At 41.6% G+C, this 23,475-nt stretch overlaps 1 protein-coding gene across 2 annotated transcripts in view; it reads left to right on the top strand.

The window, feature by feature from the left end:
• Nucleotides 1-23,475, top strand: part of arhgef10la (Rho guanine nucleotide exchange factor (GEF) 10-like a) — a 141,533-nt gene that overhangs the window by 64,306 nt on the left and 53,752 nt on the right. For both annotated transcript variants that reach the window (XM_069677824.1, XM_069677823.1), the window contains 2 exons: nucleotides 4,799-4,899; nucleotides 19,831-19,952. In XM_069677824.1, the coding sequence (XP_069533925.1) occupies nucleotides 4,799-4,899; nucleotides 19,831-19,952 (223 nt within the window). The remainder of the gene's footprint in view (nucleotides 1-4,798; nucleotides 4,900-19,830; nucleotides 19,953-23,475) is intronic.

The following is a 23,475-nucleotide window of genomic DNA, read 5'->3' as shown; positions in this document are numbered from 1 at the left end:
TGACTTTACGTGTGTTGTTTTTGCAGCCTGTAATACTACCTTAAATCACTCCAGTTGGACCTCCCTATTGTTATATCTTGGTCATTTCCATTTTCTGGATCTCTTGTGGCGTCAGGTGGAGTGACATTGACCCATTTTGCTTCACAACACGTTTTTATTATTTATTTCACAAACACTCGGCAGCGTGTCTTTTGATATCTTGTATAGCTCCCCTGTTCTTTCCTGCCTCAAATAATAATAGAGTAGCTTGACTGAGCAGATGGGAAAAGACATACCTGGTAAAAGTGTCAACCTGGAGACACCATCACAGTCAAAGTTTGTGTGGTCACAAAGCTGTCTGAGAAACAAAAATCAGCCTGTTAGAAACACACTGTCCTTTACTGCGACACATGAAAAGAATACCCAACCTTGGGCTTTCTCTGTATAGAAAAATATCACACTTGGCACTGTGGAGGGAGACGCGAACAAAGTCTGTCTGAGTGCTAGCAATGAAGGATCGAGCTATAAAAACAGTGTTTGACTGACATTTATTTGTTTACCTCACATCGGTCCTGTGCTTTGTAGCCCAGCGCTAATTTGTCGCTCTTTCAACTCATGAAGAGAAAAACCAGAAGGGATAAAGGAGACGGGACAGCCCATGGCTATTGGTGGGAGTGTTAACTGTTTGCAACTCAAAGGTAGCCTGCAGTCCTCCACTCAACAGTCAGTAAGACTGACGTCCCCCGCCTGCATGTGTGTCTTAATAAAAATAATTTGAAGTAAGAAGTCGGTTAATCAGTAAAGAATGTCAGAATGAGAAATATGCCTCAAATAGAAGTAATTGCTGTTGAAATTTTCTGTGGAATCTGCTATATAACTACATTTTTTATTAATAAAGAGTTCAATAGAATACATTAGAATTAATTTTTATCTAATGCTGTCTCTACTGGCACCAATATCTTTCAGTAGTTCTATTCCTTAATGTAAAAAAGTGCGCATAAAATGGTTGAATATTGCTGTGAGGCACTTCATACAGAAAACAACTCATCAAAAAATAGTATAGGACTAGTAAGGATTAAGGATTTTATGCTATTTTGACTGTTTAAAGTTGCAGGGACAGTGCACATTAAAACACATCCCTACAAATGTGCCAGATTAGCCATCGAGGCTAATTTTCACCTGCAGTTCCTCAGCAATCTAATGACTACAGAATACCATACAAGTGGCAAAACACACCTCATAAGAACACACACAATATTTCAGAGTAAGAAAGACAACTGAACAAAGCCGACTTCAGGTTACTTGGATATTTTTTCACGAGAAAAAGTTGGTGATTTATTTTAGTTTTTGGTCACAAATCTACATGACGTTTACTCTACATGAGAACCTCAAAGAAATCTACACTTCCTCACCACTCTGTAAAAAAAATGACAACATATGAACCACCTGTCAAAACCTCCAACATTTACCATACATGCACAGAGGCAAAATTCAAATTCCAGATTAAAGATGTGTCCTCTGACATGTAAAAGCCCTTTAGCAAACTATGTTCACATATTTTACTTTGAAGAGGAAGACGGGATGTTTTTCAACTCTGCTAAACTTTAAATTATGCATTCAGAATGGATATACATGCATACTGCAGTCAGTGTATAGTGCATGAGACACACCATCTGTCTCTTGAGGACTAAATTATCCTTTATTTTAATTTATTAAACTTTTAAACCCTGGACTTAATTAATAAACAGTGATCACACGCTTTGATGTTTTTACCGGGATACTGGGTATTTGTAGGCTAAAGGAATGTTTCTTTCAAAAGCCATGTTTTCAATATCAAATGCTCACCCCCCGCAGACTTGAAAGGTGCCTCTGAAAAGTTTGTAGCTCCTTTCAAAAGAATGGCAGGTGCAGTCGGCTTGAATTCACTGCTTTTACAATGGATACCAACAGTGACCCAGTTTCCAGGCGAAAGGAGTTCACAGAAACTTTTTCATACCTCTCCTGCTGCATAATAAACTTCTCCTCCGTCCATTTGTATGTTTGCTTTTCCTTCTTTTTCTCCATTATTAAACCAGATAATGGCTCAGTTTCAACAAAGGCCCCAACACGGTCTCACAGAAATATGTGAAATGAGCACAACCTTTTAACACTGCATTATGTGGGGGTGGCCGTGAAACACTGTCAATGCAAAATACATATTGGTAGAGAAGAAAGCCTTTGTGGTTAATGTTGTGAAACAGTCGCAGGTTAAAGCACAAAAACTTTCCAGTTAAGTTTAAAATTTGGGGTTTTAGTTCTAATAAATATGTACTAATATAGTTGTCATAGGCAGGCATTATCTACCAATTGCGCGTCTCATGATGTCCACTTAAAGTCGAGGTGAAATGAAAAATGTCATTTGAATCCTTTTAGATCACATCCCCGGTAATATTGTGCATCTATTTGACAATATAGGCCAAAAAAAATACAGAAAATCTATTTCTTCATATTCTTATATCAAAATCAAATAATTTTGGTGGCATTGTCAATTGGCCCAACCCTACACATAAGTAACATTACATACAAGATGAATCATGGAGTCAGCGTTGACTTTGTCTCAAACTGGACTCTTAAGTTTTGTGTCTTGTGGTGAAGAGACGTTACCTGACTTTCTAAAGGATTCCAATGCGCAGCACAGCAAGGGGTCCTATCTGACTTTCCATTGGCGTGTTTCCGTGTTCTTTAGGTGCCACGACCACATAATGGTTTGTTAATTGGTCAGCGTCATGTCATGTACTTCCCTGAGCAGAATTAGGAATGAAGTTAGAAATTTTGAATTCATGTAATTGTTTGTCTCATTTACAGCTCACATCTTTCACGTAAAGATCGTTGCAAGGAGCAGAACTCACCTGCAGGGTTGTTTTCAAACTCAACAATACGTATGAAGTTTTTGAAACCTACCTTAGAAGATAAAGGCTGAATCTTTTCAACAGCCAAATAACTCAGCCTCGACCTGTCCAGCCATTATAAGCGACTGTTTACAAGGAACTGAACCACACTCACGTCCTCACTTTTCTTTTTCTTTTTCTTTTCATCTTCCTCGTTCTACTTTTCTTTCCTTCCCTGTCACACACGGACAGGCACGCACGTCCTTTGTCCTGCTGTGTCTAAGCTTGAAATGGCACCAAAAAGCCTTCACTGATCAGAGCCCGCACTAGTCATGCTGTTCCCAGCAGGGCTCACACATTAGTGGCCTAGTAAGAGTCGGAGTCCACCTACAAGCGATTAACTTTGACCATGCTGTGTGGTCAGCGCAACCTCCCCTGAATGTTGACCTGCGAGCTGAAATCACAAAGCCTCAGCTTACAGGACTAAATCACTGTAAAACTACAAGCAGCTTCTCTGACAGAAAAAAAATCTTGATGTATTAAACGTAAAGTCCCATGAAATGAAAAATGTCTTCCCCTTGTTGGTGCCCTGTTTCTCTGAGCAAAGTGTTCTGCTTTCTTTTCTGTGCTGCACATCTACTGTGTATTTTCTATCAAAACCCGCTTCCTGCTCTTCTGTGGTGTCAAACACTCTTGTTAATTCATGCTGACATTCAGGATAAAGTAAAGTCCTCCATGGCAACTGTCAATGCCAAGTTGCCGTTTTTCACTGACTTCCTTTGAACTCTTAAAAGTCTTACTCTAGCATTTAGAACCAGATTAAACCACCATAACAAAGAAAGAGAATCCACAGTTAGGGTCGAGCTGCCCTCCACCTGTTGAACTTCTGCTGTCATGTTTAGAGGAAGATGAGGTTTAACATCTGCATAGGGCCCTTTTAAACAACCTGCACATACGTAGGTGTTTGTTGGAAGGCTTTGCACTCTGCTTTATTGATTTTTTTTGTTCTAACTAACTTTGCTACAAGGCTGATCTCTGTGCAGCTGCTTTCACATCAAGAATTAATTGGAGGAAATATCTCTGAAAATGGATCAGTTTTAATACTGGAGTAACTGCAATTTGATGATGTTTTAAAGCGTTTAGCTTTGACACCTTAAGTAACATTTAAAGCACCAGCATTGCCCTCCCATAACACTGTTGATGGATCATAGATGAACATACATACATCATATTGTCTTCTTCCTTCTCAAAGCCTTGTGCCTACATTATCCACAATCCAACCTGACCGCTGACAGTTCACTCACAAATTCAGATTTGTAATGCTAGCTTGCGCAGCTAGCCTCAACTAAACAGAGGATGGGGCCTGAGAGGATCTGCTTGGCTCCTTTTTAACTTAAAATTCCCAGATTTTCCACTTTGAAATGGTGTGACATTTCTGGAGGTTGTGACAGCGTGGCGAGCAGCGAGCGTGACGAGCAGCGAGCGTGACCAGCGGTAAAAACGTGTGCTCTTCCCATCACCCATGCGTAACTGTCAGCTGTTTCCCTTGTGCCCCTTGTAGTTTCCACCTACACTGCCACCTGTGGCAAACTGGTGTAGGCAACAAATATACACAGAAATACACCATGAAAATGAATGGCTCCTACAATATATATTGACATTTTTTTATCACCAATCAAACTTTGATAATTATAAAAATGGTTAACCTAAACCTACGAACACAATCATACAACTTCACATGCTAAAAATGCTTAATTTCTGCACGTCTTTTTCTGTTGAAGAGAATTCCTTTAGGTTCAGTCTTGAGTTTCAGAGCTGTTACACAAGATTTCAACAACAGCCTCAAAAGAAAAGATACCATAAATTATGTTTATATTCTGCCTTGTCCAAAGAGGACATTAAGACAAAGGTGTAAAATCTAATATGTATTCTGTGTGTGTGTTCTCCTTCAGGTCAGGACGTCCTGTCAGTTTCATGGTGGTCCTCAACACTCCAAACCCCCTGAGTAAGATCTCCTGGGTCAACCGTCTGCACTTGGCCAAGATCGCACAACGTAAGCACACACACACAAACACACACACACACACACACACACAGAGGATAACGACGTCATTTCTATTTAGACAGAATGATGTAATGCAGTGAAATGTGATAACAATGTTTTAAGTCAGCGCCTCAGACACACGATCGGTGTTTGCTTCACTCTCTATTTGCTAAGTGCAAAACTGGTGTTATGACTTTTACAATCAGAGGAAAGTGGAGACTCTCAGCGGGGTCGACTGAAGTTTATGTGCGGAGGACGGAAGCAAACTGTTGTTTTAAATTGTTTTAGACAATTTAAGATGAATAACCTCCAGTGAAATAGCAACTATCTACTCTGGAAACAAACCAAATGAGGACTGAGGTCTCTTACCAGGTCTTAAAAACGCATTAGAATTCCTTTCAGTGCTGCTCTACCAATTATTTCTGAGGCCGTGAGTCCCTCTTTTAAACTCTGGGTGTCTTGTTTATTGTGATCAACAGTCATGGAGGGAAGAATGGCCAGACGCTGCCCAGCAGGGAGCAGCACAGTTCTGCTTTTTATCCTCCTAACCTCTTCCCTCCAACCCTGGCCTCGCTCTGTCCAGGCCTAAGCCCCGCTGTGCAGTCTGACCCACTAGGAGGTCTTCCTCTCTGGGCTCCATCAATGCGTGCTGTCATCCAGTGGCAAAAACAGACACGGGACTACCGGACATTAATCTGCTTATTTGGCCATGATGGCACGCAAATCCAACCCACTCACCACCCCGGCTCTCTTTTCCCCCGTCCTCTCCTGTGCCCGCGTCGCCTTGAGCGCTCTTCCTTGTCACACACACTTTATTCTGGGTTTGTTGTGCGGGCAGTATGTCTCTCAACACTCTGCTTGTGTGCTCCAATCATATTGTTGTGGCTTCCTGCCTCCCAAGGGCCTTTGCTGTAAGTCTTCACATAGAAGTATTTGAGGTTTTAGAGGAAGATATTGGAGGATTAAAAGGACACTCATTGAAATGATGAGTGGCCGGAGATGTATTTGTCGATGATTTTAATACACAAGCATTTCCTGCAGAGAATCAATGACACTGAGTTCGGCAAAGGTCAAGATGTTTTCAATTTGTTGAAGTTTTCTTCCTGCATCTTGTGATTCACCATCCTTGCACAAAAGAAAAAGGACACACTGCAGGAACACTGGATACTGCTGTCCTACCTTTCACAGTGGGGGTGTAGAGGTGCAGGAAGCACACAGTACATCTGTAAACTCTCCAGTGCTTGCTGTATATAGTTTGTGTCAGAGTGGCATCAAAAACATCCAGCTGAGGAGTGCAGAGGATGCTGCTGTGGCACCGAAACACAGCATCCACTGCTTTTCCTTGTTGCTCACACCTTTATCAGCCACACGGCAGGCGTGCTGATGAGGACAGTGGCATGCTTGTAGCAGACAGCTCTCCTTCCCTATGGCTGCTGTGCGGACATGGGTGATATTCAAAGCCAAATCATGCGGTTTATCCACAGCTGCCATGGTGCAGTAATGTTTATCCCTTTGAAAAATGACCTCCTGTGGGGAGTCCATTTTTTACATGATCCTGTTAAAATCGATCTAAAATAGAAAATATAGAAGCTGCAGCTTTTATTCTTTCTGCAGCTGAAAGCTTCTGTCTTTCCGGGAGTCATCCCGTTGTACGTTTGCCGATGAAGTCATTATTCGGGGTGGGAATCGCAGGGTAACTACGAAACGAGACACGATATGTGGCCAACGATAATGATAATATCATGATACAGCGATTCTGTGATCATTGATATAATTGCCCCTAAAAGGGTAAAGTGCAGGATTAGTGTGTGCACTTTGGTGTCAGTTTCACAGAATGTCACACAAACTGAGATGAAACAATGTTCATGTTTTCATCATGTAAATTAAATGGACTTTAGAACAACTGTAAAAACAAAATGAGGACTTTGGAAAGTTTGAAAGTGGCCGATGTTATCCCGCTGTCTTCTTCTTCTATCCTGCTGTCAACTTCTTCTTCGGCCTTTAATTTCCGTTCATGTTACCCTCGTTCATGTCATAAGCACGAGAGCGAGGAGTCAAGTAGTGACGCAGTGATTAAACATCTCAGGGACATCTGTTTAGAGCACCAGATATTTGTCAATTTAAATATTAATAATTGGCGCCAGTCTATCGAAATTGTATTGCACGAGTCAGAACGGCAATACATTGTGGTATCAGTATTTTGTCCCACCCTTAGTCATGTTACATAACATGCGGTGTGAAATTGATGAAAACATGCAAGCTTCAATCTTGCTTCAAGAGCTCATTGTTTGCCTGATCCTGTGTAGAATAATCTCAAATAAAAACAGTATTAACTACAGCACGACCGACAAAACCTTTGGCCTTTTGCCTTTATTGATAGGGCAGTGAAGATAGATCGCAAATGTGTGGAGGAGAGAGTGGGGATGACATGCAAAGGGCCGAGGTCAGAGTTGAACCAATGGCCGAAGCGGCGAAGGCTTCGCCTCTGTATATGGGACGCCTGCTACCAACTGAGCTAAACCAGCGCCCCAAGGTTGTACAGATTTAAGAATATGAAGCATTTGAAGATGCTCCAAGAAGTGACATCACAATAAGGAAAAATACAGACTCATGTCTATTGCAGAGTTCAAAGGGTTAAAGAGACCATCAATGGCAGACATGTCTGTAGGAGGATAAGATGAGCAGAGTGGCATCAGGAGCATTTCATTTTAATTTATTTGGGATTCACTTAGAAAGAAAACACCTAATAAATTTAATCGAATCTGTCACTTTCTTATGAACTGTAGAAAAGGCCCCTAAACCCCCTGAAGACAAGGGGAGAGGCTATCAACATGTAAATATTGCACATTATTTTCACTCTCTTATTGAGTGACTCTATTACGGTACATCTGTCAGCACCAATCTGTCTTTGTCATGCAATCCTACCACCTCGTAGCCTCGAGCGCTCATCACAGACACGATACCCCTGTGTGATAAGACAAATGTAAAATCTTTGCTTTCTTTGAGTTAGAAAAGTTTCACATCGCTCAACTTATCACAGGAAATTGACACATCTAAGATTGGAAGGTTTTAGGCCTTTAGCCAACGCTGCTTTCCTGGGCAAGTTACCATGAGAACAACAGCTTCGATCCCTCCATCACCAACATGACAAACAGCCAAGTGTAAGGAGAACAAGCTGCGAGGTGCACGGAAAGTAATAAACTGGCAGAGTGAGGAGATGGAATGAAATAGGAAGTAGTGTGAAATAGAGAAGAGGAGTTTTGGATGGAATAAAAAGAGGAGAGGACAGACATTACTGAGAAATCATGCTTTCCATATATCAAGCTCCAGTTAGATTTGAGCTGCGGAGCTGCAGAGAGAATAAAGTCTGGTGAAATGACTGACAGCATCTTTTTAAACTTACATTCAATATTCAGTTATTCTTAAAGGAGAAATTCGCCCCAGGAAAAAGCCACTGTCAGTCAAAGCTGGTGTTCTCTGTAATCGATCGAAGCAGTGATATTTTGAAATTAACACGTCAACATAGCTGTGGAGAAAGTTGTACCAACAGCTCGTGGTTTCGCCCGACAACACCCAGCGTGCATTGCGCCCCTCCGTCTTAAAGGAACGGCCCAGCGAGAGACGCTGGAGTGAAACACTACCGTTTCACTGCAGGCAACGGCTCAGAGCGGTACAGAATCCGAAATACGACAAGAATATACCGGTGGGGTCTGCAGTCTACATTTCAAACCTGACGATTTTGAACGAGACTAAATTATAAATGTGACATGTGTGGGAGGGAAAACAGGAGAGCAGGAACCTCACGGAACAAATGATTACAGTTTACGGTACGTGGTTTTTTCAACTAAACTATATCCCTGCAGTTCTAAAATATCTGTTGTACTAATTTTCCCGAAACACTACACAGAGACATAACTTTAAAATTCATATTTGTTCTACAAATTCATTGTCAGCGGCCCACACGTCGGTCCTCTACATCTGCACTCTCGTGTGGCCTGAGGTTAATGGAAATGTTAATTTTGATTAGCCACAGAGCAGGGAGGTCATAAACAATAAAAATAACTGCTTGGTTACTGCGACCTAGTGACAAAACATTTTCCAAACACAAAGGGGTGAATGACCTGCTTGTACAAAATTCATTTGTTCAATGTTTATAGCTCCTTGTCCTCTAAAATGTCACAGGAATCAGAGGAAGTTGCCCAGCATGTATTGGGGTGAGTGATCACACACACACGCCTCATGGTGAATGTAAATGCAAAAGTAAAGTATGAACTCCAATTGATAACAGCTGATCGTAGATTGATATTCATGGAGTATTACTCCAGCCCAAGCACGAACCAATGGGAAGCCCAATTAAAATTCAAGGAATTATTCATCCCTTTTATTTCTATGCCAAAATAAATCACATATTTGCAGGGCTAAAGGTGCTCGAAAACTCTGTGCACACATCACAAGTGGTGAAAAATGTCATATTTTAATTTTCTTGCGAATGGGTGTCAGGAAATGGCTCCATAAAACCCCTTCAAGAATTTAACCCCTGTAGTATGTTTCTCCTACATGTATGGAATCAGGAAGGACAAGGCTTTGAAAAGTCCCTTTGTGCCATGACCTCAGCTCAACAGGACGTCAGCCATTTTTAAGTAATATAAAATTGGACTGTATTTTTGGTTGTTTACAAGGTTTGTGTTTTAAGACGCTCCGTCTAGAAGATTAATCCAATCTATCTCAAACTTTGTCACCCTGTTAAAGAAAAAAAGTCTGATTAAAAAAGTTAAATGTTTTGTATTTAATCAAAACAGGCAGCCTTGGCGTCACAGCTAAATGTAACGTTTCACCATTGGACAGTTTCCGATCTTGAAATCTAAGAGTCTGGGGACACTTAGTGGTAGAAGAAATGAAGCCTTATGTGAAACAATCATTACATTTACATGAAATGTACACCGTGTGGGCCACACTAGATGTACAGCAACATAATGCATGTTTAGAAAATGTGTGTTCTCTAGTGCCTCATATTTGACACAATAAGTGACATTTAACTCCTTCATGCAGTGTCCAAAAGACATGTAGGTTTAAAATCAGTTTGAAACACCCGGACTGTGTTCTATACGACAGTTTTCTTTGTTATATCACCTGCTGAAGAGCTGTACTGCTTATTTAATAGTTAGAGTATAAAACAGCTTTAGTTGAAGTAACAGTCAGGGTTAAGATGGTTTAATAGAACTGCTCGGTGCAGTCATGCTAAGAAACTTTTTTTTGCTGCAAAACATTTTAAAGGTTGGGACTGAACACAGGTTGTAATATATGTTTGTTTGTTCAGCACATTTTTTTATGCCTTAAAATTTCAGTTTTTAATGGCAAAATACAAATATGTAAAGTGAAATACACATTTGATATCGTTATTTAGATAAAAAAGTGATTTGCTTCTGCATGAACATATTACACTTGCTCCTGAGCACACACGCTCAGCAGCAGCGGGACATCCTGGTACTGAATCCATCATTTAAAAGCAAATGGTAGCGATGAGGACGCTGGTGGTACATTTCATAGAATCCCTTGGGAGAATAGATCAGCACCAACCTGGTCATGATGACAATTACATGTTAATTGTATTACACCCACACTTTGCCTTCCCATTTAACCAAATGTAATTACAATAAGCGAGTTGTTGATTTAATTTCACGGATGGCGTACTGTCACTGAGGCCTCCCCGTCATTGCGGGTGGAGGCAGGCCTGGCCTGTGCTCAGGGGAGACCTACAGTTGAATCAGCATTCCAAACGCACCGATCCATGGTCTTGTTTAGTTTCAAATGGGTGCCATGTTCCTAAATGTCCCCGAATGGTGGACACCAGAAATAGCTAATGTTCTCATGCGTGATTTAGTGAGTGATTAGACATCACAAAACTCATTGTCCCAGACCCATCTTCACACCAGTGTTTATCCTGTTACCTCCATTTAGAGGAAACGCAGCCGTATCCCTCTGCTGCGCTTTGTAGCCTTCCCTGCTCCACATGTGTGAATATCAGTGGCTTTGAGGAACATCCTCGCATGGCGTGTTAGAGTCCTTTCAGCACATTGCCCATTAACAATGCCTTGTTAAGTTTTTCTTAGGACCTTTTCACATCTCAATAACAATTTGTAGCCTATTCATGTTGCCCTAAAAGTCTAACCGCAGCAAGTAGACAAAGAAAGAAACTGGGAAAATGGACTCAAGTGCTTAAACTCTCCAGCCACATGGAATTTTGCTAAGTGAGTGATAATGGACTAATAGCACTTTAGTGTATTCTCGTTATTTGTATGTCTAAAAACCATGTAGCTGACCCCTACCTTGTAGCTGTACCTTGACATGGACTTAAATTGGTCTAATAGCACTGACGAAGTGCAGTGCAGGAAGGTCAAATCTGCTGTGAGGGCTTTTGAGTATAAAAAGGCCCTCAAGAATACATGCAAAGAAGAAGAGTTACAGTCTGAAAATTACACATTGGAGAGGTCAATGTCTCAGCTGCAGGATTGTTGGAGGACAATTTGATTCCAGGGTTTGGCAAATACCAACAAATTGGCGCATGACTATGCCCAAAATGAAACATCGCAACAGAAGAAACTACGATGGAAGTGAAGTGTTATAGAAATGTCAGACTCCGCCGGTTTGGCTCAGCGGTTAAATTGGCGACCATAGACAGAGGCTACAGTCCTCGATGCGGCGGCCCCCAGTCCAGCTCCCGCCCTCGACCCTTTGCCCACTCATTCTTCCCCCATTTCCGGCACTATCCACTGTCCTCCCTCTAAATAAAGTCATAAAAAGCCACGCTCTCTGTTTCCGCCATTACTGTCACTAAAAAACTTTTGAATGTGGAATTGTGGCGTTTCAACCTGCTCTGCTGCCATCTGAGACGCCGAGGTGCGAAGAAAGACCATTTGTTTATCCATCGGACTAAAGAAAGTTAAGAGAGCTTGTGGGACGTAGCGGCCTCCCTGTTCGCTGGACTCTCTGGTGAAAGAGCGGGGCCTGAACAATATGTTCCAAGTAATTTAAGATAACCCGTGTTCTTATCCCTACAGCCTGCCGTCTTCTCTGCTGAGAAAAGCTAACAACAATCCCGACTGCCACACTGCCTGACAGATAAAAAAATAACAAAATAAATAAAGATGAGATTGCCGATGAAGTGAAGTTAGACATTTTTACAGATTTCAGGAAGCAGGAAAGCGTATACTAGCTAACTTGCCTGTTTCTCAGCTTATACAGTACATGGAGGCTCTTTGGTACTCTATATATGATTGTAAGTTTCTCAATACTTTATGTTATAGCTTACCATCTGGGTGTTTTCTTTTTTAAGCCACTTGCACATCCTCCTTTGGCTGGATAATTCCATCTCAAACAGCTTTTTTTAGGTTAGGATCTCACAGCATCCCGCAGTAACTTCACATACTGTCACGGCTTTGAGTGAAGAAGCAGCATTTTTTCATTCAATTTCTTTCCGTAAAACAAAGAAGATGAAACCTTGTCACAAGATAAAACAGTATTGAAAAGTTCATTTTAAGTTGAACCTCGATTTTGACTAAAAATGTAGTCGCCCTGGTTAGCCTCTGGACTCGGCGTGGTTTGTACTTTGGCAGGATAGTGACACAGCTCTTGTTGTCAAGCTCTACATGATATACTATGACAGCCATGCCCTATAAGACACCTTCCCAGTAAACAGCATTTGTCACTTTGCGAGTGCATGTGGAGTAGTTATGAGGCCTTGAAATAGAAAAGGAGAATTACCCCACGGTGGTGATATGCAAGGAGCCCCTGGGTCCATTAAAACCTGGTGTGCCACTGCATCTTTTATGGCTCTCAGACTGGCCCTACTGTTTCTAAAGGGTCTTCTTGAAATAGCCAGAAGCATTGCCTAATTAATGGAGTTTCTCACTGCAGAATTAATTGCTTCCTACCGCGCAGTCCCAGAACTTTCAGACAGGGTTAAGGCTGCAGACTTTGATGGCCCTCACAAGAAGAACAAGAGGCCGTCAAATCAGGAGAGATTGCGGCTGAGACAGAAGCAGAGGAACGAATGTGGGGGGAAAAAGACGGAGCTGTTGTGCGTGTGTTGGAGTATGTGTTTATGTGTGTGTATGTGTTAGAGGGTGGAGGGAGTGGGGGGGGGGTGCGGTGGAAGGATGATTGAGACAAGCAATCAGTCCCACTGCAGGGAACAGAGGGCAGGCAGGGGGCTGCTGCCTGTGGTTACTCTGCTAAGTGTGCCGGTATTTTTGCTTTTTTTTCCTCGCGCGCACGGATCAATAGATGAGTGGAGTGCGGCTCGGAGGTTCTGGCACACACTCTGACACGCCTTCTTAATCCACTGTGTGATAACCTGTGCCATTCTGATGTATACTGCACAGGAGACAAGGGAGGGGGAGAAAGCCTAACCCACCCTGCTGCAGGGGCTTTTGAGCGGACTGCGATGGCTTTGCTTTCATTAGCCCACGGATTCCGATCGTGTGGATGCTGTTAGGACTGATTCCTTTGCATCTGGTCACACCTTTTGTGTGAGTGTTGACATATTTTTCTGTGATGTTTAAGTACTCAGTGAAGGAGCGGAATATTTCCTCCGATAACACTTTGAATATAAACATCCAACAGAAGCCTCCCCCCTGGCTGAAAGGAGGAATTCACTCTGTATGTGCTGGGAGGATTTTCCCTCAGCCTTAAAATTAATCTGTCAGACAGTGAAGATTATCTCCCCATCTCACCGTGCTCAAACATGGGAAATGTTTATGATAAGTAAACATTATCACGGATTTAATTAACAGATCCCACACTTGCATTGATCCATGGGAAATATCAATTGCACTGGTGTATTTAATTAGTTTATATCTTTGCCCTTTGTGTCAGCGGGGTTGATAGAGCGGCATGCTCTGCAAATTAATCTTCATCAGCAAAAGACTTGAAACAAAAGCATGATTGGAATAAAGAAACTGAGAAACTAAATCTCCCCACTTAATATTCCAGCCCCACACCTCCGCAAATGATGTTGTTCTGCTTGCTTATTGTACAGTAGCTGGAGCGCAGGAGTGCACAGTAGATAAAACCTGACCTTAACCTTTAGCTTGTGGAATCTCATCATTCATATAGATTGCCTTTAATTAAGAGTGCAGATGATAAAACCGCAGCTCGGCGGAACACTGTAATTTCTTTTACACACATAAAAAGTGAGTAGCATTAAAAGCATGACTCTAAATAAGTTTTAATATGACAAAACAGCTTTTTTTGTTTTCGCCAATTTAACTTTGACTACAGTAATAATTTGTCTCTGGAACTACTTGTTTACATCATTACAAGAACTTAAATTGTGGTATACATTGATGCAGAAATGATCATAGATCTACATGAAGTTTTTGCTCTACCGAGTAAGAATTCCAATCACGGTTTGTGCATAAATCCAAGTTCAAGTCCCTTATTTATCATATGCACAACCATTACATTGACGCAGTCGCTGGTAATGAAATTCTTGTTGTTAGAAGCCCTCCAACAATCCTCATACAAAATGCACAAGGAAGAATCACACAAGTAAAGTGAGGAATGAGAAACAAGCTAGTAAAAGACATACATGTGCAGTGGTTAGCGCTGTCGCCTCACTGCTAGAAGGTTACTGGTTCGAATCCCGAGTCAGACATAGTGGGCCTCTCTGTGTGGAGGTTGCATGTGCTCCCCGTGCATGCGTGGGTTCCCTCCAGGTACTCTGGCTTCCTCCCACAATCCAAAGACATGCTAATTAGGTTCATTAGTGACTCTAAATTGCCCGTAGGTGTGAATGTGAGCGCGAAAGGTTGTCTGTTTCTACCTGTGTACCCTGCCGTTCGCCCAATGGCAGCGACCCTGAACAGTATAAACAGTATAGATAATAGATGGATACTATGATTCATAATATAATGCTATAGCAATAATACATTTCAGAACTATTATGCAGGACTATTATTAAGATAAGCGTTTTAGTCCCTCTTATATAAAAGGAATTATTACATTTTGTAGCCCCATTTTGTGGTTCACAACCACTGGTTTAGTGAAGATGAGCTCAAGTGCCTCTTCACACACACCACTCATTTTACAAATGTGCTCATTTGAACTGACTTTAAATGAAATCGTTTTAACACCGTGATGACAAAAGTGGGATATTGTTACAGCAGATTTTTAATACAAGGTAAAGCGACCTGAGCGTGTTTCCCAACGTTAAGTGTGCATTAGAGCTGCGACCGCACCGACCGGCACAAGCTGGAAGGTTCAACTTGTTGTCCTTTGGAGCCAGAATAGACATTATTTGGACTAGCGGGTGCAGCTAGAGAAGAAAGGGGTTTGTAGTTTGCAGTTATATAATTACGCCAAGGCTGTAAATGGCACAAGCTAACAAGCCAGGTGTGGTTAGCACAGACCCCGAAGAAGTTAGGTTAAATGACTTGTTGTGATCTCTAGCAGGACATTTACTAACACCTACCTGTCACTCAAAGCAGCCAAAGCCATGCCTGACTTTAAGCCTTCATTTTAATTGTAGCAGTTCCTCTCTCCAGGTGTATTCTATACAGTTGTTTTGCACTAGTATGATAGAGCTGTCTCAGTGCAGGAAACATTTATTGTGTAGCTGGTATAAAGACTGTATCCTTGCAGTGTGCCTCTGAATCGCCCAAACTGTTTTGTTCGTTCATTATCAATTTATTGCAGTTGTAATTTTTTTTTTTGCTTCGAGGGTTGTTCAAAGTTTGCAGCTGAGCATTTGTAAGAACAAGCCCACATGTTATGAGGAAAATGTGTGTGTGACTGTGTTTTTGTGTGGAGATGTGGAGAATACATTTTCTTCGTGGTCCATTGTTCTGTTTTCAGGGTTTCTGCTTTTGCATGCTTAGTTTTGCTTAAATTTCCTCCCGCTCTTTTGTCACGAAGTGCAGTCACATTTATTTCTTTCATCTGCTTGGAATGAATCAGCACAGGGTCCGCACTTCTCCAGCTGCTTTTGCTGTTTTCCTGCAGAACATATTGAATTTACATGTGGAATGTAATTCACCCAGCCTTTACATTGTTCAGTAATGTACCTTGTACAGAAACTCACCGCCCTCATGCAAAGAAATGATATTAATAGTAATACAACTTACAGTTCTGATTTTTATTGTATCGGACAGCTGGCTTTAGTGTCTATGCTGCAGTTTGCTGCTCATGTCGACACACTCCTGCTCTTTGACACTAATTGGTACATATTGGGAGTCACAGTCAGTCACATGTCCTGCACCCATACTTGTAATCACCATTAGCAGCCTGACATGATTTTCTTACTCATGGTTGGTAAGTTCTATTTATGGTAAATCCAACATGATGTGGATGTAGAGGTAGAGTTTGCTTGCAGGGCACTGTACCCGAGGAAACACACATAAAATCTATTTCCTCAGAAGAATATTGAGGTCGTATTTTACATGGAGTTATGAGCCTGCATACCTGGCTGAACAAATAAGATATTCATTTTTTATGGTTATTTCCAGCAATTTATGATTAGCCAAACAAATGTAGATTTTTTTAGGTTTTGATCAATGACTGTGAAAGTGTAATTATTCTCACATAAAGAGGCCTGTGTGGTGTAGGAACAGCCCTTGTTTCCCTGTGTTTAAAGCTCCAATGAAACAGCTAACAGTGTGATTGGCAAATTGATTGGCATTTACAGTAGCCAAGGACATTATGCTTCCCCCAACCCCATCAACCCACAGCCACAATTTGAGGGGGGAAATGCTTATATAAGCCAGGCTATTGCCAGCTTGTTGCCTCACACAGAAAAGCACAGCCAACCTGCCATCCTGCTACATATTTACAAAAGAAACTTACAGAGAACCTGCAGAAAAACAATTGGTTGGCAAGCGTAATATGCTAACCAGCTAGCTAGCTTGTAGGTCCTGTGCAATTACTGTATATATAGATGGACGACGCGTCTCCATCTGCTCTCATTGTACAGAATTGATGCCAAAATGGCCTCTGTGATAGCCGCTGCCATCTTGCGATGGTGATGTCATTTATAGCCAGAAATGTGCAGTAGAGATTGGCGGGTGGAGCCGCCGTAGCCACTTCCACTAACCAAAAAACACACTTAACTTGCAGAGAGAAAAAACAGCAAGGATCCCACATGTCGGCGTGTTTAACAGCAGAACAGCTTCTTGTGTTGGACTGAAGCAGCGTTCACAGATATGAAGACTTCAATGACTTCAATGACAATGACAATCATTGTCTCTCGCCCTTCCTACTGTACTCTCCTAATCGGCTGCAGGAGCCTTATTTGTCAACAGAGCTGTCAATCATTTTTCATCTTTTTATCGCATTAAACAACAAACAAATAAATTGTAAATTAAATATAGAGAACTAACTATAATGACAGAAAGCATGTTTGAGAACTTTAATAATGTGAACTATGACGTAAACTCTTAATAAATAAATATCACTGTAAGTGGGTGTGAGAGACTGAGCTAAGGTGAGTGGCCTGTGTGTCCCATTCCAATGCCATTTCCCATTTAGGTCTGTTCTTATCATTTGTACGCAGTAATTCATCACCATTACTTTGTGGCAAAGACTGAAGGTTAAGGCTAATTTGTGTTCTCTCACATCCACTTTCTCTCTCAGTCCTTTTATACACAGCCCCCCCAGTGCGTCTGTCTCTGTATCTCTGTGTGTATCCGTCTCTCCTTTGAAATTGGTAACTAAATTCATTTTTGCAGACTGTCACATTCAGAAGGAGAAATCAGCACAGCCAAATGGAGCATTACTTATGCTAATCTAATAATTAGCTGCAGAAAGTTGATGATTACTCTGGGGGAAAGGACACTGATGCACCTGCTGCCCCACCTGCAGCAATCTGCCCTCAATTAAAGTCTTTCAATGTGTGACCTCACACCCCTCTGCATCCTGCTGGAGCTCTGCAGCCCCCCCTAAACATATTAATTATTAAAGAACACTCCACAACTGGAGATGACTGTAAATATAAATGACTGAATGATTTAAAGCCTTGTGTTTATGTAGCCCAATCTTCATGGTTACCTTGTACATAACAGTAGTCAGTGTCGCCTGCAAGGGATGAAGTATGTTATACTTGTATTATGCACAATCTTGTCTTTGATTTAAAGCATAATCCGATTAAATGGCTCCTCAGAATTGCATTTAAAAAAATGTAAATATGAGTTCTTTTATGGCATAAAACACACAATTTGACATTGATAATCTGCTTTCTATTGTCAGTGCTTTCAAAGTGCAGGGTGAGTGAAACATTTGTTGTGCTCAAAGGACTGAAAGAGGAAAGATGACAAACCCGACAACAAACAAAGACACAAACACTGGAAGAAAATCATTGGGAGATATGAAAAGACACACTTACCCATTGCTGTCCTTGATCATTCTTTGCAGCTTCTTGCTCAGTATAAACATGTTTTCTTTGTTGGAGACAGGTTTTTATACACATGCACTCGAGCTTTGAATGCGACAAGGACTTTGCTGTCAAAAGATGTCAAGTTTATGTTGGTTGAGTCATTTCAGTGGCAATTGTTACCAGTGTAGGGAACACGGTTTTAAATATAGAGTTAAAGGTTATTTTGTTCTTGTAAGCTTTGGTGCATAATGGAAAAGAAGGTAATAACATTATTGTTTCCAGTCTAAACAGCAGTGACGTTTTCCCCAACAGGTGATGTATCAGTGTGACAGAAACAGAGAAATTAAACCAATTTTGCAAACTTGGTGCTTTTTGTCCCTTAAAGCACCCCTTATCATTTTGCCACAGAAAGAGTGAGCAAACAATACTCTTATAAAACATACTCTACTATACACATGTAATACTGCAGAATAGGGCTGCACAAAACATCACATTTTCATAGTCATTAGGATATGAACATGCACAATGAACACATTGCAAAAGACGACCTGAATTGCAATGAATAAGAAGAAAAGCGTGCGTACGTGTACGAAGCATTCACATTCAGCGTGTGAACATTTTATCCAGACAGAGCCTCGAATACACGGGCCATGCATTCACACAATTTCGCCAATTGGATGAAAACTCAGCAAGCTGACAGCCATCCTCAGATAATTGCAGGACAAATTAAAGATAGCTGATAAAGACTTCTGCTATATGGGATTATTGTGGATTCATGGGAGACAGCATGTTACACACTCAGGTACTAAGTAAACAATGCTGACCGCAGAGAGACAGAGGAAGTGTTAGTTCAAGGAAATAAGTCCACTTTAATAATAATATTGAACACTGTTATCACACAGCATGTTTTTCCTCATATCATGCAGGCCTATTATAGAGTCTCATGCATCTTTGACAATGCTCTAGAGGAAAGCTACAGATATAGAGTGATGTAACGTGTGCAGACAATCCAGGAAGCAAACTCCAGCAAGCTGTTGTATTTCATGCACAATTTAGTTTCTGTAAATTGAAATTTATTATCTCAAAATTACACAATGGGAATACTTTGGCAGATTTGCCTGGCGCCTTGTCAGAGGTGCACCTGTTTGTAAGGCTTAGAGTTGTGCACATATACACATACACCCGGCAGATCCATTATTATAAGTCAAATCCCGCAGTGGCATTTTTCCTGCTGAGACTGACTCTCGGTGTTGATTAAGTGCAGGTTTAATCACTGCTGAGACCCTGCGTTGGCGGTACCTGGCCTCGCCTCCTACAACAGGGACTAAGCCTCTGGCTGATTATCACATCCACATGCTAATAACTCCATCCACATTACATACCTGAGGTAGAGAAATGTCTCTCTGATTACTATGCGTGGTTTTGACATGGCTTGAAGGAGATTTTACAGCTCGGCTCCTCTGTGAGTGTGAGATGCACGCTGTCCGTAAGTACAACAGCAAAACAAGCTGCTAAACTAACAACATGACGTCGGAAAGAAAATATAAAAGTGTCTTTTTTTTTTCCTCTTTTAGGAGACGAGAATTCACCCGGCTGGTTGTATGGGGAGGATGAAGGGAAGACGATGGCCCCGTTTATGTGTCCGCTGCTCGCCTGTCACATGTCCGTCTTTGCTACAAAGTCAGCAGAGAGAAAGGTAAATCCACTGCCGATGTTCTAAAAACAACAGGTATACATGTTCTGAAGTTTGAAAAGATTTTAATAAGATTGTCATAAATTAATAACGTTTCCATATTTGCTTCATGTTGTCACATTTGGAGTTTAAGTAAAAAGGGAGAGGACCCAGATTGAGGCTATGCAGAAATAAGCTTAAACCACAAAACAATCCGAAAGGCAGAACAAAAGGCTGACGTAGTTACTGAGTCCAAGGGGCACAGGCAAACAATATCCAAGGTCCAAAACAAGATCCAACAAAACAGGCAAGAACCACGGGCAAACTAGGATCAAGGTTGATGACGTTGACATCTTTGTGGTTTCACAAAGATGCACAAAAGGTAGACGAAGGTTGACGAAGACGAGCTGGCACAGAAGAGAAGGAGACAGGCTAGACTAACAAGACACAGGTGAAAACAATGAGGGAGCGGGGTACACAATTACAAAGGCAGGAAGCAAAGCAACACGAGGGTCTTGACTGACAAGATAAAACAGGAAATGATAGTAAACAACTACTATATATATATATAAAACCAAACAAGTATCATACATGACACATATCTGTTTATATAAACCTAGGTCATACTTTAAATCACAAATAAACAGGAAGACATTACAGGATTCATGACTTATAATCAATACACTGTTATTTTAGACCAGTGGACCCATCACCACCTCCTTAATAACAAATCGCAACCCAAATTTCTGAAGTTTTTCAACCACTCAGATTTCTTTAATAAAAAATGGTGCAGTTTTGACCTGAGACGGACTCAACATCACAGAATACAAAGGACCAGCAGGTGGCAGTGCATAAGAGAAAAATATTCCCTCTACAGAAATAAACTAAAAAAGTGCAACAAAAGTCCGACTACTGTCGGGCTCATCGAGTTTGAAGAATGTAAATGTAACTGTAGCTGTGATCACCCAATCAGTGGATACATGGAGTGTGAATAAACTACACTACTACTGCACGCGCATCATAGGAAACACACGTCCTTCACATCCGCGTCCCACCGAAAACAGCTCCGCTACCCACTTCGTGGTCCCGACCCACCAGTTGAGAACCACGGCTTTAGACCATATGTCAGTTAATACTGAAAGACTATACCTGGGCCATGATATTGAACTTCTCCGTAATCACTGTTGGGACTGTGACCAACGATTATGTTCATTGTGTTTAATCTGTCGATCATTTTCCTGATTGGTCTATAAATGTCAGAAAATGGTAAATGTCATCTTGGGAACAGAACATGTTCACAGTTTAGAAGCTGGAATCAGACAATTGGCTCAAACCAGGAAAGTTGAAATATGAAAATTCTCCCTCTACATATCCTCATATTGCCTGACACTGTCTGGTCACAGCTGGAATGAATACTTTACACACAACCTTAATTCATTCATAAAATGCAACACCAAAAGGAAAGCTTTGATTGCAAATAAATAAGCTTAAATACTGAAAATATAAATACACAACTTGTGCTGACATGACATGGTGCTGTGCCTCCTGGTCATGAAGCGCTGTTTTTTAATACTTCTTCTGTCTTCAGTGTCGTTTAATTTGATGGAGATAACTATTATTTTTTACTGATGAAGTATTTAAGCATAAATGTTGGAATGGATACCATCTCCAGCTGGATCTTCTTCGTGTTTCTGTCAGTTTAAAGTTTCAACGTTTATTATCTGGTCGTGTTTATACTCAGGAAGCAAAGTGCCTCCCTTTGGATCAATCTGTCAAAGTGATTTGACTTTCACTGACGCTAACTTCTCCTCTGAAGCCGCCATTAGACCATAGCGCTGCTGCAATCTTTATTTAGTCGGAAGAGATCATAGTGCCATTTAACACAGTCGTTTCCCATTGAAGGCAATCAAAGCCCACTTGCATTGCCCTAACAGCTAAAAATACATTGTCTCAGTGATGATCTCACTCAAAAATACCTCGACTGTAAGTATTACAAGGTGACACCGGAGCATCCGCTCGAGATGCTGCCTGAAGATTTTCAATCAATACAAGCTGTTAAGACCTGGAAGCCTCCAATAGATCAAATGGTCAGCATAGGTGAGAGGTAGACTTAAAGGGTTTTAGAAGACAGTGGAAATGGTATGAAATCAATTTGCAGGGGCTGAAAGATGATATTCCAACCACATTTTCTCCTGCTTTAATGTGGTTACGGGTCTGACTGAGCAAGGTGCGCGGTGAGGGGAGCCAAATTACCACCGCCACCAGGGGAGGATGTTATAAAGTGATCATGCAATTATCTTAATGGCTGTGGGACACCCAAGCATAAATCGATGCTCCAACATTAGATTAAGACCTATATGCACTAACCCATAGTGTGCTGACCGTAAGGACGAGAGAGGAAGGTGAGGTGAAACCGCAGCTGGAGGTAAGGAAAGTCCGGCTTTGACACAGTGGGGAAGATAGATCCCGAAAGACCTCGGAGAATTCTGCAAAAAGTGTGTTACACCTGCCTGGAAGCACAGCCAAGTCAATTAATACATTTCGAGCCGATGGGACCGTGCGCTCTCTGAGGATCTGCTCATGCTCTCCTCTTCTCGCACAAACAAATGAAGCACCTGAGCACGCCAGTTCAGGGCACGACAGATTTCAGTCATGCTTTTGGTTTACAGTGGAATATTTCATTTATGTTATGAGAGAAAGCAAATTGAGCATTTATGTTTCATAGTATTACTATAACTGCATTTAAGACAAGTATGGCTGACCTTTTGGTTCATAATGTACTCACTCTATTTGGTCCTGAGAGCCTGAATATTTTCACATGACTCGTTGCAGTAAAGCGTAAGGATGGAGACATTTCTGCTTGCGTTGTTATGTTCGCCATGTATGTTTTCCTGCCTTTATGTATGTGCTTATGTTGCACATCTCTCTGTATTTATCTGACGTTATACTCCAGCTGTGCACATCACTATAAGGGGTATGTGATAGTGATGGGGGGCTGGGTATCAGAAAGCTGAGGAGGTAAGCAGTAGTATTTATATGACTAAAGAGAAGGTAGCATTAAACGGAGTGACTTTAAGTCCTTCATGCAGAGCAGACTGTGATTAGGGGCTTAACTCAGCAGCAGCCCCCCGTCTCCCTCTCTGTGTCTCCATCTTTGCCTCAGCCGCTGCCTCTGGGACACACACGCCTCTCTGTGCCAAAGCTCCACAGCATCTCTTTCTCCAGCTCTCGCAGCTTCTTCTTGGCAGTCTGAGTTACAGTGAGTAGAAAGGATGAAGAAAAGAAGGCAAAAAAAGAGAGAAATCTCAGATTAAAAGAGATGTGGCCGAAGGGGCCGAAGCCATTTCCTACAGAGAATAAAGTTCTAAAGCAGCGTAGCATGAACAACACGCGCAGGTCACCTAAGGGAGCTCAACCCACGGCTGGCTGTGCGCAGCTCTGTGCACCCCGGTCCACTCGGTGGGAGCCGGAGAGGGCTACTGGGCGAACTCGTTAGGCACCGGAGATAAACCTTATCATGAGTGTGCTGAGTGAGAACAGCGGGGCA

This window comes from Semicossyphus pulcher, unplaced genomic scaffold, assembly GCF_022749685.1.
Source record: "Semicossyphus pulcher isolate SPU_LCO1_2020_fin unplaced genomic scaffold, fSemPul1.0.p SCAF_3, whole genome shotgun sequence".
NCBI lineage: Eukaryota > Metazoa > Chordata > Actinopteri > Labriformes > Labridae > Semicossyphus > Semicossyphus pulcher.
The sequence above is the reverse complement of the archived record's forward strand: the minus strand, read 5'-3'. Positions and strand labels throughout refer to the sequence as shown.